Source organism: Drosophila albomicans, chromosome 4, assembly GCF_009650485.2.
Source record: "Drosophila albomicans strain 15112-1751.03 chromosome 4, ASM965048v2, whole genome shotgun sequence".
In the NCBI taxonomy this organism is placed as follows: domain Eukaryota; kingdom Metazoa; phylum Arthropoda; class Insecta; order Diptera; family Drosophilidae; genus Drosophila; species Drosophila albomicans.
This window is the reverse complement of record NC_047630.2, coordinates 1,461,737-1,475,377: the sequence shown is the minus strand read 5'-3', so window position 1 is coordinate 1,475,377 and position 13,641 is coordinate 1,461,737. Positions and strand designations below refer to the sequence as shown.

The window sequence follows — 13,641 nt, the reverse complement described above, 5'->3', positions numbered from 1 at the left end:
CGCTTGAAACCTCTGCAATCATTTAAAAAATAAAAATAGTCTGACCCTGTTCAAAATTTATAAGGAAATTTAAACTAAATGTAGATTACGAGTGTGTTAATAAACAAATTAATTCAAGTATTAATTCAAAAATGACAATAAACTCATAGTTTACATGTATGTCATATTCTATACAAATGATACATTTTATATTGTGCAATATTTTTACTAAAATTGACTGTAAACTTAAATGTCTGGATTTAAAAAATTTAGCTCAGTGTACATAAATTTAGAGCATTGAACCCAGTGCCTGTTGCCTGTTGTGCGATGGTGAGTTTTGTTACTCGAATTCTAGCTTGCGAGTTGATTGCAGAGCAACAAGGAAAATAGGGTCGGAAGAAAGGAAGTAAGAACACAAGAATAAAACAAAGGAGAAGGCATGACATCTCATGGGGTGGTTTTTGATCACCACGTCACGATTCTATCTACAAAAAAAAAAAGAAAATATAAAAACAGGTGTTTAGTAAATAAGGCGCGGGCTATGGGCAGCGCAAAAAGGTATTAACTGTTATACAAAAAGGGAGATCAGGGAAAGAACAAACTTAAACTGGAAGTTGGATACTTTTTTGCTTGAATATGTATGTACATATATATACATTAAACATATTTTTTTTATTTTTGTATACAAAAAGTGGTGCTCGACTACTATTACTATGACTCTTAAACTTACGAAGGAAGAGTAACATACGTGTGCCGTAAGACACGACACTCAATTTTTTGGTTCACTTTCAAATGAACAGTGGTATAAAGAGGATTAATGTGGAATATTTCGGTAAGAAAGATTTCTCGCAAGTTGTTATAGTACACGAGCTCTATGTCGAGACGGTTCAGTGATCAACTTACAATCGCAACCTTCTTCACATATTTTTTCTCTACTCAACTTGTGGCTTGCAACGGTAATCGTCGCTCCATTTGCTTGGCACGCGCCGTTTCAGTAGCCTTGCAAGCAAAAGCTAGCTAGCGAGCGGCGAAGAGAGATAGTAAGAGGAGAAAATAGATACCCAACAGATTCTCGTTATGATAGTAATATGCAATAGTAATACATATGTATCTATAATATACGCACACAATAATAATATCCAATAGTAACATACATCTAATATATGTACATAAATGCATGATTATCACCTCCTCTTACTCGCTTGTTCAATAATTCATATGAATGAATTGGCTTCATACGATAAGTGGTTTGTGGCTTTGATACCAATATTTAAACAAACTTTGCCATACTTTTTAAACATCATCTAAAATTGCATCTGATTGCAACCAAATTTTCAGGAATCATAAATATTGTAGTTTTTTTTAAATCGACTCTAGTTTTAAAATTACGAATGCCATTATTTTTTTACGATTTGCAGGCGTAAGTTGACGTAGCAATAATTTAAAACTGGAAGAAAAATATAGCTCTATCTGCTATAGACTCTGAGACCTATGTAGGTGTTCATACCGACAGTCGGACAGACCGACGGACGGGCATGGCTATATCGTCTCGGCTGTTGACGCTGATCAAGAATATATATACTTTATAGGGTTGGAGATGCCGCCTTCTGACTGTTACATTAATTTACTGCAGCACATGAAAATTTGGTTGCGATCAACCAAAAATTGTCGAAATATTAAAGAATATTAAAATGTCTATGGTACATTTTGAATTTAGTACATTATAAAATATACAATTTGGCAGATTTTTATTATTTTTATGGTATATATTATTGTAGCTATATTTTAAGAATAAATGCGCGCTGTTTTGCTTTAATTCAAATGGGTAGAGGGTATCTTGTTGTTTAATTATTCCACCTTTTTACTGCCTCCAAAAATTCAAACGACATCTATTTTATCCTTGTATATGTATATGTATATGTATATGTATATGTATATGTATATGTATATGTATATGTATATGTATATGTATATGTATATGTATATGTATATGTATATGTATATGTATATGTATATGTATATGTATATGTATATGTATATGTATATGTATATGTATATGTATGTATATGTATATGTATATGTATATGTATATGTATATGTATATGTATATGTATATGTATATGTATATGTATATGTATATGTATATGTATATGTATATGTATATGTATATGTATATGTATATGTATATGTATATGTATATGTATATGTATATGTATATGTATATGTATATGTATATGTATATGTATATGTATATGTATATGTATATGTATATGTATATGTATATGTATATGTATATGTATATGTATATGTATATGTATATGTATATGTATATGTATATGTATATGTATATGTATATGTATATGTATATGTATATGTATATGTATATGTATATGTATATGTATATATGTATATGTATATGTATATGTATATGTATATGTATATGTATATGTATATGTATATGTATATGTATATGTATATGTATATGTATATGTATATGTATATGTATATGTATATGTATATGTATATGTATATGTATATGTATATGTATATGTATATGTATATGTATATGTATATGTATATGTATATGTATATGTATATGTATATGTATATGTATATGTATATGTATATGTATATGTATATGTATATGTATATGTATATGTATATGTATATGTATATGTATATGTATATGTATATGTATATGTATATGTATATGTATATGTATATGTATATGTATATGTATATGTATATGTATATGTATATGTATATGTATATGTATATGTATATGTATATGTATATGTATATGTATATGTATATGTATATGTATATGTATATGTATATGTATATGTATATGTATATGTATATGTATATGTATATGTATATGTATATGTATATGTATATGTATATGTATATGTATATGTATATGTATATGTATATGTATATGTATATGTATATGTATATGTTATATGTATATGTATATGTATATGTATATGTATATGTATATGTATATGTATATGTATATGTATATGTATATGTATATGTATATGTATATGTATATGTATATGTATATGTATATGTATATGTATATGTATATGTATATGTATATGTATATGTATATGTATATGTATATGTATATGTATATGTATATGTATATGTATATGTATATGTATATGTATATGTATATGTATATGTATATGTATATGTATATGTATATGTATATGTATATGTATATGTATATGTATATGTATATGTATATGTATATGTATATGTATATGTATATGTATATGTATATGTATATGTATATGTATATGTATATGTATATGCATATACATTAATTTTATTTGAAACCAGTAGTGCATATAGGATATTTTGTTTAGTTAGTGTAATAAATGCGAGATTAATATGCCTATATAACAAGTGCTGTGTATATGACTTATGTATGTACTTTACTATACGTACAGTAGAATTTAATTGTTATGAATTTTGTACTCACATACATACATGCATACATAAATTTGCTTTACATACATGCATATATAAGATTGATAAATCGCGCCTCTCTTTGTTGATCGCACAGCCCATAAGCTGAAAAAAGCTAAAGAAGAAAAAGCCCTCGTACCGACGTGAGTAGCTCTCACCCTTTCGATTAGTCGCTAGTCCGCAGTAAACAGTCACTGGTTTGAGTGAAACAGCAGACGTTCAACCAACCGTAACCAGTCATCGGTACTCAACCTAGGTTTTTGAGAGTAGCTCACACACTTGCACACTCAAATGTACAAGCCGAGCTAGCACATTAGGTGATTTGAGTGAGAGCGCGGCTTGGCAGCTCTTCGACTGTGGCTAGGCTTCGACTTCGGTTACTGTTTTGGCTTCGGTCGATAGTTCGTATGCAACCTCAAAACAGTTTCTCCTGAGATCTCTTTGAGTACGGTCTAACCGATCCACCTGGTAAAGCCACCTGTTGCGAGGTTTCGAAGGCTGTTCTAAGTAGCAAGTGTGTGGATCGCGTAGCTGGTAAACTTTTGCCCCTCTTAACTTCACCGTCGCTTCACCGCTCTCAATCAATAGTGTGATAGATCCATTTTAAGGATCAAACTTAAAAAAATTCAAAATAAACGCAGCTTTCGTACAAATGTAACTTAATCATCGAAATTTATCAGTGTGTGTGTTGTGATTATATTCGTTACAGTGCATTTAAATATACATATATTAAACCGAGGTCTAAATCAAAGTTGGCAACTATTAATAAATGCTTAACTTATTTTTATTGTTTGATCAGGTAAGTGAAATTTTTTAAATTCGTTGTTAGAAATATTCAATATGTGTGATATCAATTGGAGTTATTAGTATTGTTGTTACTTTCTTGTATTAAACTGAATCATTTCCGAGCACAAATAATGAAATTTTGAAGATCAAGAGCAAAGTAATTCAAAGTAATACTCTTTGCATGGACATATATATGTACGTATTAATCGGTGCACGTTTCCATTGTAAAAAAATAAAAACTTACCCCACGCTACTGACCTTGAGCTTATTTTTCCCGTTTTTGTCGAGACTATAAGTCTAAGTCTTCGGTCGAAGCTATTATTATGCCGCGACTGTGTGAAAATAACTTTATATTTTCCCACTTTTATTTTTCATTCAAATTGAATGAAGTATTACGCGGCTAAAAACAGACAAAAAGAGAATACTTGAAAGATAGTTTGCGGGCCTTGACTTATGTATAAAATTCTGCCCGTGACTTAAATAATAGCGAAGTTGAATAGTGTCATCATCTACAGCAAATGATTATTTTTTTCAAACATATATGTACAGCAAAATTTAATATAGTGTATAGAATAATTTTTTCTACCAAAGACTTTGTGTGTTTATCATAACTAGTTGAAAAATGAATTTTGTAGATCAGATACGTCTATAAACAAACGGACTGCAAAGTAAGTACTATAAATGTTTTATCCTTTGTCGTATAGAACTTTTAGACCTCTCAAGCACTTAATTGATATTTAAGAAATGAATGTGTAGTTTATACCTTATACCAAATTTGGCTTAATTATAATGACTTGTATGAACAGGACTGCTTTAAAATTAAGCTTTGATTTGCATATGATGAAACATAACTTAACAGAGAAGAGGAGAGAATACACCGCTCATAACGGGACTTTATACATTGCTTTTTTGCCAAAGGCTCCAAATTATATAATATTTTAATGATAATGGTGTATGTACATACTTGCATCACAAAAAATATCAAGCGCGTTACCTACACTGCATCAGCTGATACCCAAAAACACATGCACAAACATACACCCGAGCGAAGCGTTCAGCACTTGACCCTACGAACTGAAAGGCGCACTCGGAAAAGGTAAATTATAAGAATAGAACAGGTGAATGACTATAGCGCGAGATCGCGCGCGCGCCCTCGACGTTTGCCTTTTAATATTTAACATAGCTCGTGTAGTTGGCACGCAAGGGATGAAACGGGTGCACATTGAGCGGGAAAATGCCAGAAGTGTAGTGTGTTGATCCCAAGTACACCGACATCAGCTGGTTGATGATTTTCCTGGCAATAAAAATAACAATAAGCAGAACTAACTTTTACCCTAACTGTCCCCTGCTCTTTGAAAGAAATACTTTTACATTTGTAATATCAGGGAATACTCAAGAAATACTTTCACATTTTTAATATCAGGGAATACGTAAGTAACAGGCAGAGCGGGGCATAACTCCATCAAGTGTATATATCCTTGATCAGCGAGACGATACAGCTTTTCCGTCTGTCTGTACGTCTCTCCGTATGAGCACCGTAAAGACTATAAAAGACAGCACTTGTTATTTTTGCACGCAGATCGAGATTGTTTTACATTTTTGCGGCAACCAATTTTGAACAACAAATCAAAAAAAATGTATACCGTGCGTAATTTTGAAGCTAGAGTCACGATTTTTGGTACAATTGTAGACACCTGTTAAATAATAAACTGATACAGTGTAGTATGAGAAATACATGAGAAACACCCTCTTAACGAGTGTCTCTTCTTATTAGGGCTCATTCATCAAAGCAGGCGGTGAAGTCAGTCAGTGGACATACTTTTTTATACCCGCTACCCATAGGGTAGAAGGGTATTATAACTTTGTGCCGGCAGGAAATGCATGTAACAGGTAAAAGGAGGCATCTCCGACCCTATAATGTATATATATTCTTCATCAGCATCAACAGCCGAGACGATCTAGCCATATCCGTCTGTCCGTCTGTCTGTCCGTCCGTCCGTATGAAACACTGGATCTCAGAGACTATAAGAAATAGAGCTATAATTTTTTTTCGACAAAATTTGTTATGTTTGCACGCAGATCAAGTTTGTTTCAAGTTTTTGCCACGTCCACTTCCGCCCCCACAAATCAAAAAAATCGAATAACAAGCGTAATTTTAAAGCTAGAGCTGCGAATTGGTGTAAACAATAATAACCATAGTAGTTATGATTCCTGAAAATACTTTTGTATGGGCCAAAACGCCTACTTACTAGGGGTCTTAGTTGCTTTGACTGACAATCTGGTATATTGTGACGTTTATGGTATATGTTGAATGTGGCACTATATCGACATACCAAATATACCATTGTGGTATATTTTTAGTACTTTTGTAGTATTTTTGGTATATTTTGAAAATAATACCGGTATATTTTGCGCTTTTATTCAAAATGTGTAGCAGGTATCTCACAGTCGAGCACACTAGACTGTAGCTTTCTAGCTTTTTTTATAATATTTAAATTTAAGCGAAATGTTATATTATTTTACCCATTTTTCACAAATAAATTATATCATTCTTATAACCTCTAACCATAGGGTAAAAAGACCAAAATCTAGAACCAATTTTGTACTATATATAAACAAATGTACGCCCGAATTGTGAATAATATTTTGGTTCCTTGCCGCTTATTGCAGGTATTGATGATATGCTTATAATGGAAATGCAGACGTCGTCTCATCTGAGCCACGGCCTAACTACACAATCGCCGGTTTTAGTGCACCATCAGCATCATCTTACTCATCAATCCCAGCCCCACTCAGCACTGCATTTGCATCGACATCAAATGATGCAGCAGCAGCAGCACGAACTCTCGCAGCAGATTAATACAACATCTACAACATTACCTGCAATACCAATACCACAAATTGAAAGCACAACAGCAGGTGAGGACAACATTGGCACTCATTCACTGCACCATCATCATCAACACGTGAATAACCTAGTCTATAGCAACTCAGACTCAACCCAAATCGATAATAAATCGAAAGGTAAGCCCTTAATTTTAACTTAATTTTCAATTATAAATTACTAGTTATGCGTTGTTTAATTCGACAAATACTATATGACTAGCGCCATTCTAGTAACTTTCAACGTTGTTACCCCCTTACTACCCATAGCGCAGAAGGGAATTATAACTAAATACAAACAGGAAATGTATGTATCGGGCATAATTTATATCCTGGCGCGGAAGTTTTTGGGATAATTGCATGATACATAAAAGGTATTAGCTTATAAATATGTCATTGTACCACAGCAACATTAGACTCACAAAATGTATAGAAAACGTACACAACAATTCGATTATATCACAAGGCCTGCATTACGAGTCCTGCCGCCATCAATTTTTATAGGTACTATGCATAGGGTATAAGAGTATTATAACCTCTTACAATGAAGAATAAAATATTCCAGATTATTAATAAATGCAACTAAGAATTGCATTTTGCTTTTGTCTGATCGCAGCCAAATTTGCAAAAGTTAAAGTGGCGAAGATGCCTGAGTCTGCCTGTTACATATATTTTATGGAGGCACAAAGTTATCACACCTTCCTATCCTTAGGGTCTCGGGTATAACGGGTTTTTGTTACATGAAGAGTATTCTCTCCTAAATTTAGTTACTCCTTTAGCCGACTATGAAATGTACTTATCAGACTGTTACATATATTAATCTTTTATTATCACTTAAGCAAACAAGTTTCCTCCCCATTATTGAAAACAGTTTCCGCATGAAATTCATAGGCCAACTTAATGAAACAACTTATTAGCTTAATCTCCACAAACATGATTATTTATATTATTTCTTTATAATTTAATATATGCCTTGCATTTTCATTTGCTTTTTCATATTCTGTCGAAATGCCAAAACGTACTAGCCTTGCATATAAGAACAATAGCTTAAAGTCAATATCAGGTGGAAAAGTTGGAAAAAAAACGCTACCCAAAGGGTACAAAGGTTTTATAACTTTGTGACTACACATAGTGTACACAAAAAAAAAATTAAGTTCTGAAATCAAGATTTTGGTCTAATAATAATAATAAAAAAATCAAAAAATATACTATTATATATTATAATAACTTTGTGCTTCCAGGAAATGTTACATACAGGCAGAGGCATTTCATTTCATAACAGCCATTTCCGACCCAGTAAAGTATATATATTCTTGATCAGCGCCAACAGACGAGATGATATAGCCATGACCGTTTGTCGCTCTGCCCGTCTGTCTGTCTGAACACGTATATCTCAGAGACTATAAAAGATAGATTGGTTTCAAATTTTTGCCACTTCCACTCCCCCAAATCTACAAAAATCGAATAAAAAGCGTAATTTTGAAACAAAAGGATTTTTGGTACAAACCAAAATTTGTATAATATTTTATCGTGCTATGAGATAAAAATTGTAGAAGTTATTTAGGAAATACTTTTCTTGTAAGCTATAGTATATTTAGAATGTTATAATATATGTTATATATATATATATATATATATATATATGTATATTTATGTATAAATATACAAATTATATTAATATATAAATAGACCAATTATATTTTTGCGCTAAATGAATTTGGTATGTTTTAAGAATAAGATCGCACTTGTTATTTTTACTTTTTGTTTATTATTTTATTTAATTAGAGCATTGAGTTATTCATTTGTATGTTAATCTTTCTACTTACGAAATATTTATCATTGATTCGAGCAGCATTTACCCGGGAGCAACTCTCTCTTAGACTGCAATCAAGAATGGTTCGTGACATTTCAACTAAATGAAGGAAAACTTTATAGGGATTTTGTGGATTACAGAATTTCAAACCCAAAATGTAGTATTTTTGGTCTCATTTTGGGGATTTCTCATTTTTCAGACGAAAGTTCTTAGTTTTAAGAATTTGTTTATTCAAGTGGACTTGTTTTAAAAACTCAATTTTTAAAACAATTTTCTTGATTTTAGAAATTGGTCTTTTTCAATGTATGTATGTAATACTTAGAAGGAAGCACCTGTGATCTTGATCTGCGTCAACAGCGGAGTTGATGCCATGGAGCCATGACCTAGATCTCCAAGACTATAATAGATAGAGCTCTAGTTATACCCGCTACCCATAGGGTAGAAGAGTATTATAACTTTGTGCCGGCAGGAAATGTATACCCTATGGGAAAAGTATTCCCTATGTATACCCTATGGGTAGCGGGCATAAAAATCGAATAGCTATTGTAATTTTAAAGCTAGAGTAGATTTTAGAAATTTTTGCTTCAAAAAATAATTTTTATGATTTCCGAAAATAGTTACGATGAAATAAAAATCTTAGGAGGTATTTGAAAAAATTTGATTGATAGAAAATCTGGTATCTGGTATATTTTGTATCTGTTTGAACTTAATAATCAATCTTATTCGAATTGGGAAATTTTAAACTTTAAATTGTAAACTTTAAGGATACCGTACTGTTTTTATTGAAAATGGGTACCGGGAATATCCCAGTCAAGCACACTCCACGTAAAGATATGCTATTTTTTACCATTCATAAAGAGAAAGAATATGGCAAATTCTTTTGCCAAAAATTTCGTGTTCACTGAAAACTGAAACACTTTTAAAAAGTAAATAGCTTTATGATTTATCTTAATAATCTTATACAAAATAAAAAATGTTTTGGTAAATGTTTTTAAACCTTAAATATTGTCGTACGCGACATCTTATATTGTATAATTCAATTTATGGCGTTTATGGCAATACCTAAAAGTTTAACTTTATTTATTTATAACGTAATTAATTAATTTACTTAGTATATTTATGTATATGTATTTATAAAACATCTGCAATGTTTATGTCTAATATAGCTAAGTATGTAGAGATTTTGATCAGTGTAGAACGATCATTGTTTGTTGAATGCTTATTTTTCTCTTTGCATTAAATTCATTGAATTCCTCTGTTTCCCTAGTCACGTTTATTCGCAATGTTGCCTTCTCCGACTTGTACTTTTGTCATGTATAAAGTCTTTAAGCATATAAATCAAATGGACTATGTAATACACTTACTTCTGGTCATTGTGAACATAAAAAATATACCAAGTTACAAGCACTACCTTATAAATAACTATTTAACTGATTATTGAAAATACAAGATACACTTTGAATTACAAGTTTTAAAAGATCTGCAATAGTTTTAAACATATTTTGCAAAAATTCTACTTGCTTAATATGAATTAGTTAATTGATGTCAAAATGTTTTAAAACTTCAGGAAATTGTTTTTTTTTTTTGCAGTTAAATTTGACGTTTACTCAATTGCTTCACCGTCAATACAAGAGGCATCAAATCCAGTAGGAAGTGCATTCCTAGGTCAATCACAAGGCACTGTAGAATGGATTACATCGCTGAATGATACCCAAAACAATACGGGTACGACATTATTATAATCATTTATTTTCATTTAATGATGCTGACATTAAATTTCAGAAGACTCTCATAGTTCACAAGGCAGTATCTCCGGAGATGGTAAGTGCATTTTCAAGAATCATATTCTTTAATCTATCCAAGGAAGCTATAAGGAATGCACAACTCACAAAACAAAATTTTTGATTATGGACTAATGTGATTTAATGATTTTCTATTCTATATATTGGTTATAACTTTTAATATGTTATTTCTGTGGAGTAACAGTGGCAACAGAGTGATGTGCTATAGTCAAAAGATCATCATCCTATATGTAGTCGGGCGTAATTTTCAAGTCTCTGTAGTTTTCTTCTGTTTTAATTGAGTAAAAAGTGCACAAGAACCATGAAATAAGTTTTTAGTTTCGCAACTTGTGGAGATTTGTTAAGATGACCAGTGACCAGCTTGACCAGTGTTTCATTTACTCCAATTGGAATTTCAACTGCAACTGACAACTTGTTGAGCGTGTTGCTTCCATTTCCATGGTGGTAAAAGGTTTCCATATCCGTTCTCTACGTATTGCGGCTACAGTAGTTACAATAGTTGACTTCACTAAATAGAGGGTATACATTTCAATCTTGATTCCTTAGTAGTCACTAGGGATAGTCACTACTTAATGTTCAGAGTCACATTCTGGTCAATTCTATAACCACAATGCACTTGACCAACTTTAACATGTGGTACTTTCATGAATGAAAGCCACAGACTCTTTGTCTTCTGCTTTTTTCTCTGGTAACCGGAAATGTGAAACTCAAAGCGCTTTGATTTTGATATGCAAAGTGCTCGCCAACTTGCATATACAATTACAGGGAGGAAAATCAATGGAATGGATTCATTGACGGCAATGCATCATCCATGGGCCAATTCATTTTCCCACAAGATTCAATCACAGATTAAATTACGCTACAAAAAATTTTACTGACTTAGATTAAGACTAAAAAGAGACTACAAACATGTTATTTCCAAATTTCTAATTTGCATGTTCTGCATCTTAATGTACCGTACCGAAACCAACAATAGTAGGGGCGCCTACTTACATAGGTATTTTATGCGACAAGCTTTACTCAACTGCACTTTATTAGTACTCGGTGAATCTAATCGATGTTGGTATTGTATGATACCAATAATTGCTTGAAAATACATTTAAGTCAGCGGTATGAACAATGAAGTCGGGATAAACAATTTAATTGGACGAAAGTCAAATTATACATGCCCCACATTTAGAGCGATGTTATAGATTTGATTTGAATGTAATACTAATTATGCAAACAGTGTTTATAATCGTTTAATGTACTCCGAAATAATAAAAACATTGCGTAACAAAATGAAAATGTAACGCCGGCAATCTATGTGTAAACTTCTGTATTTGCCTATCATTTGAATATAAATCAAATAAATACACACTCTTATTAACAGACATAATAATATAACTGATTAAGTGTCATTATTTCCATTTCCCAAAACATTCTGCCAACGCCTGAATTCCCAATGGGATGTTCAACTGTTATTTACAACAGGCAGAAGTAAAGAACAATATGTGAATTTCTCTGTTTTGTTCCGTTGTTAATTCGCAACTGACAAATCGTTTTTAACTTCTGCTTTGACTTGTCGGTAAATATCCTTTGGGAATTATTTTAATTATTATTGCGTTGAAACTCTCGTACATTACAAAAACATTTCAAATTACATTCTCTTGCTTTGGGACATTCTGGTATTCAAATTTGAAAATAATTTGCATAATTGATCAGACTAATGGAAATATTTTTTATAATTTCATTTTAATCTTTGCAAATGATTCATCTTCAGTGGAGTAGTTGAGAATATATTATATATTTAACACATATATGTACATATATGTTTATACATTAAAAAGAGAAAAAGAGTAAAAAGCTTAATATAGCAATAAATTAAAGATTTTAGCTTTAAAATATTACCCTTTTATTCTTTTATATTTTCGATCACCCATATAAAAAACTTTGCTTGGCTTTTCAGTCTAATATTTATTTAATACGTTAGACACATCTGCCATCGTAAATTTTTTTAAAATAGAATGTTCTATTGGCTTTTAAATTGCGTTTAGAGTAGTTTATATGTAATTTCGAATGCCATACAATTGATTTTCGTTACATTTATATTTTGCAAAATAATTCTTCAATACAAGAAAACTTAAATTTCATTTTTTACACGCCAGTGTATATGGATAAAATCTATATAAACAAAAAAAAACATGTATATTATTATTAGGTTAAAACACTTTCTTTGTTTTTTCTGTTTACTATGTTGAGCTTTTCAAATGTTTGTTATTCTACAATAATATATGTATTTGGTTTTGATAGATCACCACGAACTATCTCGAGCAATATAAATAAATGTGTATTCCTTTCATTAATTCACTCGAAAGTACTGATTTCATGTCCATGAATATGTACGGTGTCAATGTATTCAAAGTAAGATTTACAGGGTATCACGTATTTGAGCATATTATAAAGGTTGACCAAACTTTTGCACGCATTATTATTATTAATAATTAGTTATCGAATTATGTACGCAGCTTCCACCAAGGTTTGAGAGCGTTGCTTGCTATCTGCCATTTGCTCATCAATATTCATGTTTACCAGTTTTTGCTATATATATGTATGTGAATGTGTGTGTAATGGATCTGCTTGTTAATACTTTTGGACGAATTACTTCGTCTTTATACAACAACAACTTGTTGTCATAGTCATAAACCGAATGAAACAAGTCCAATGATTAGAAGGCAGTAATAAAATTAACAATAGCGGTGGCAATAGCAAATGTTTAAGCACACTAGCCCATACACACGACCATCATCATGTTACTTCACTTCGTCAAGAAAACGAAAGCGTGAGCAAGTGTGAAAGAGATGGTTATACCACAAGGCACAAGGTGGCAAGTGTAGCTATGCGTAGTGTGAGTGAGAGTGC

General features: G+C 31.4%; 1 protein-coding gene across 6 annotated transcripts in view; it reads left to right on the top strand.

Moving 5' to 3' along the window:
- Window positions 1–13,641, top strand: part of LOC117573221 (paired box protein Pax-6) — a 37,868-nt gene that overhangs the window by 1,968 nt on the left and 22,259 nt on the right. For 3 of the 6 annotated variants that reach the window (XM_052006239.1, XM_052006237.1, XM_052006240.1), the window contains exons 2-4: window positions 6,913–7,266; window positions 10,529–10,663; window positions 10,721–10,759. In XM_052006239.1, coding sequence (XP_051862199.1) covers window positions 6,913–7,266; window positions 10,529–10,663; window positions 10,721–10,759 — 528 coding nt within the window. Of the gene's footprint in view, window positions 1–242; window positions 310–3,892; window positions 3,991–4,165; window positions 4,256–6,912; window positions 7,267–10,528; window positions 10,664–10,720; window positions 10,760–13,641 lie in introns of those variants that run through there. The other 3 variants (XM_034256250.2, XM_052006236.1, XM_052006238.1) reach the window with 3 other exon arrangements.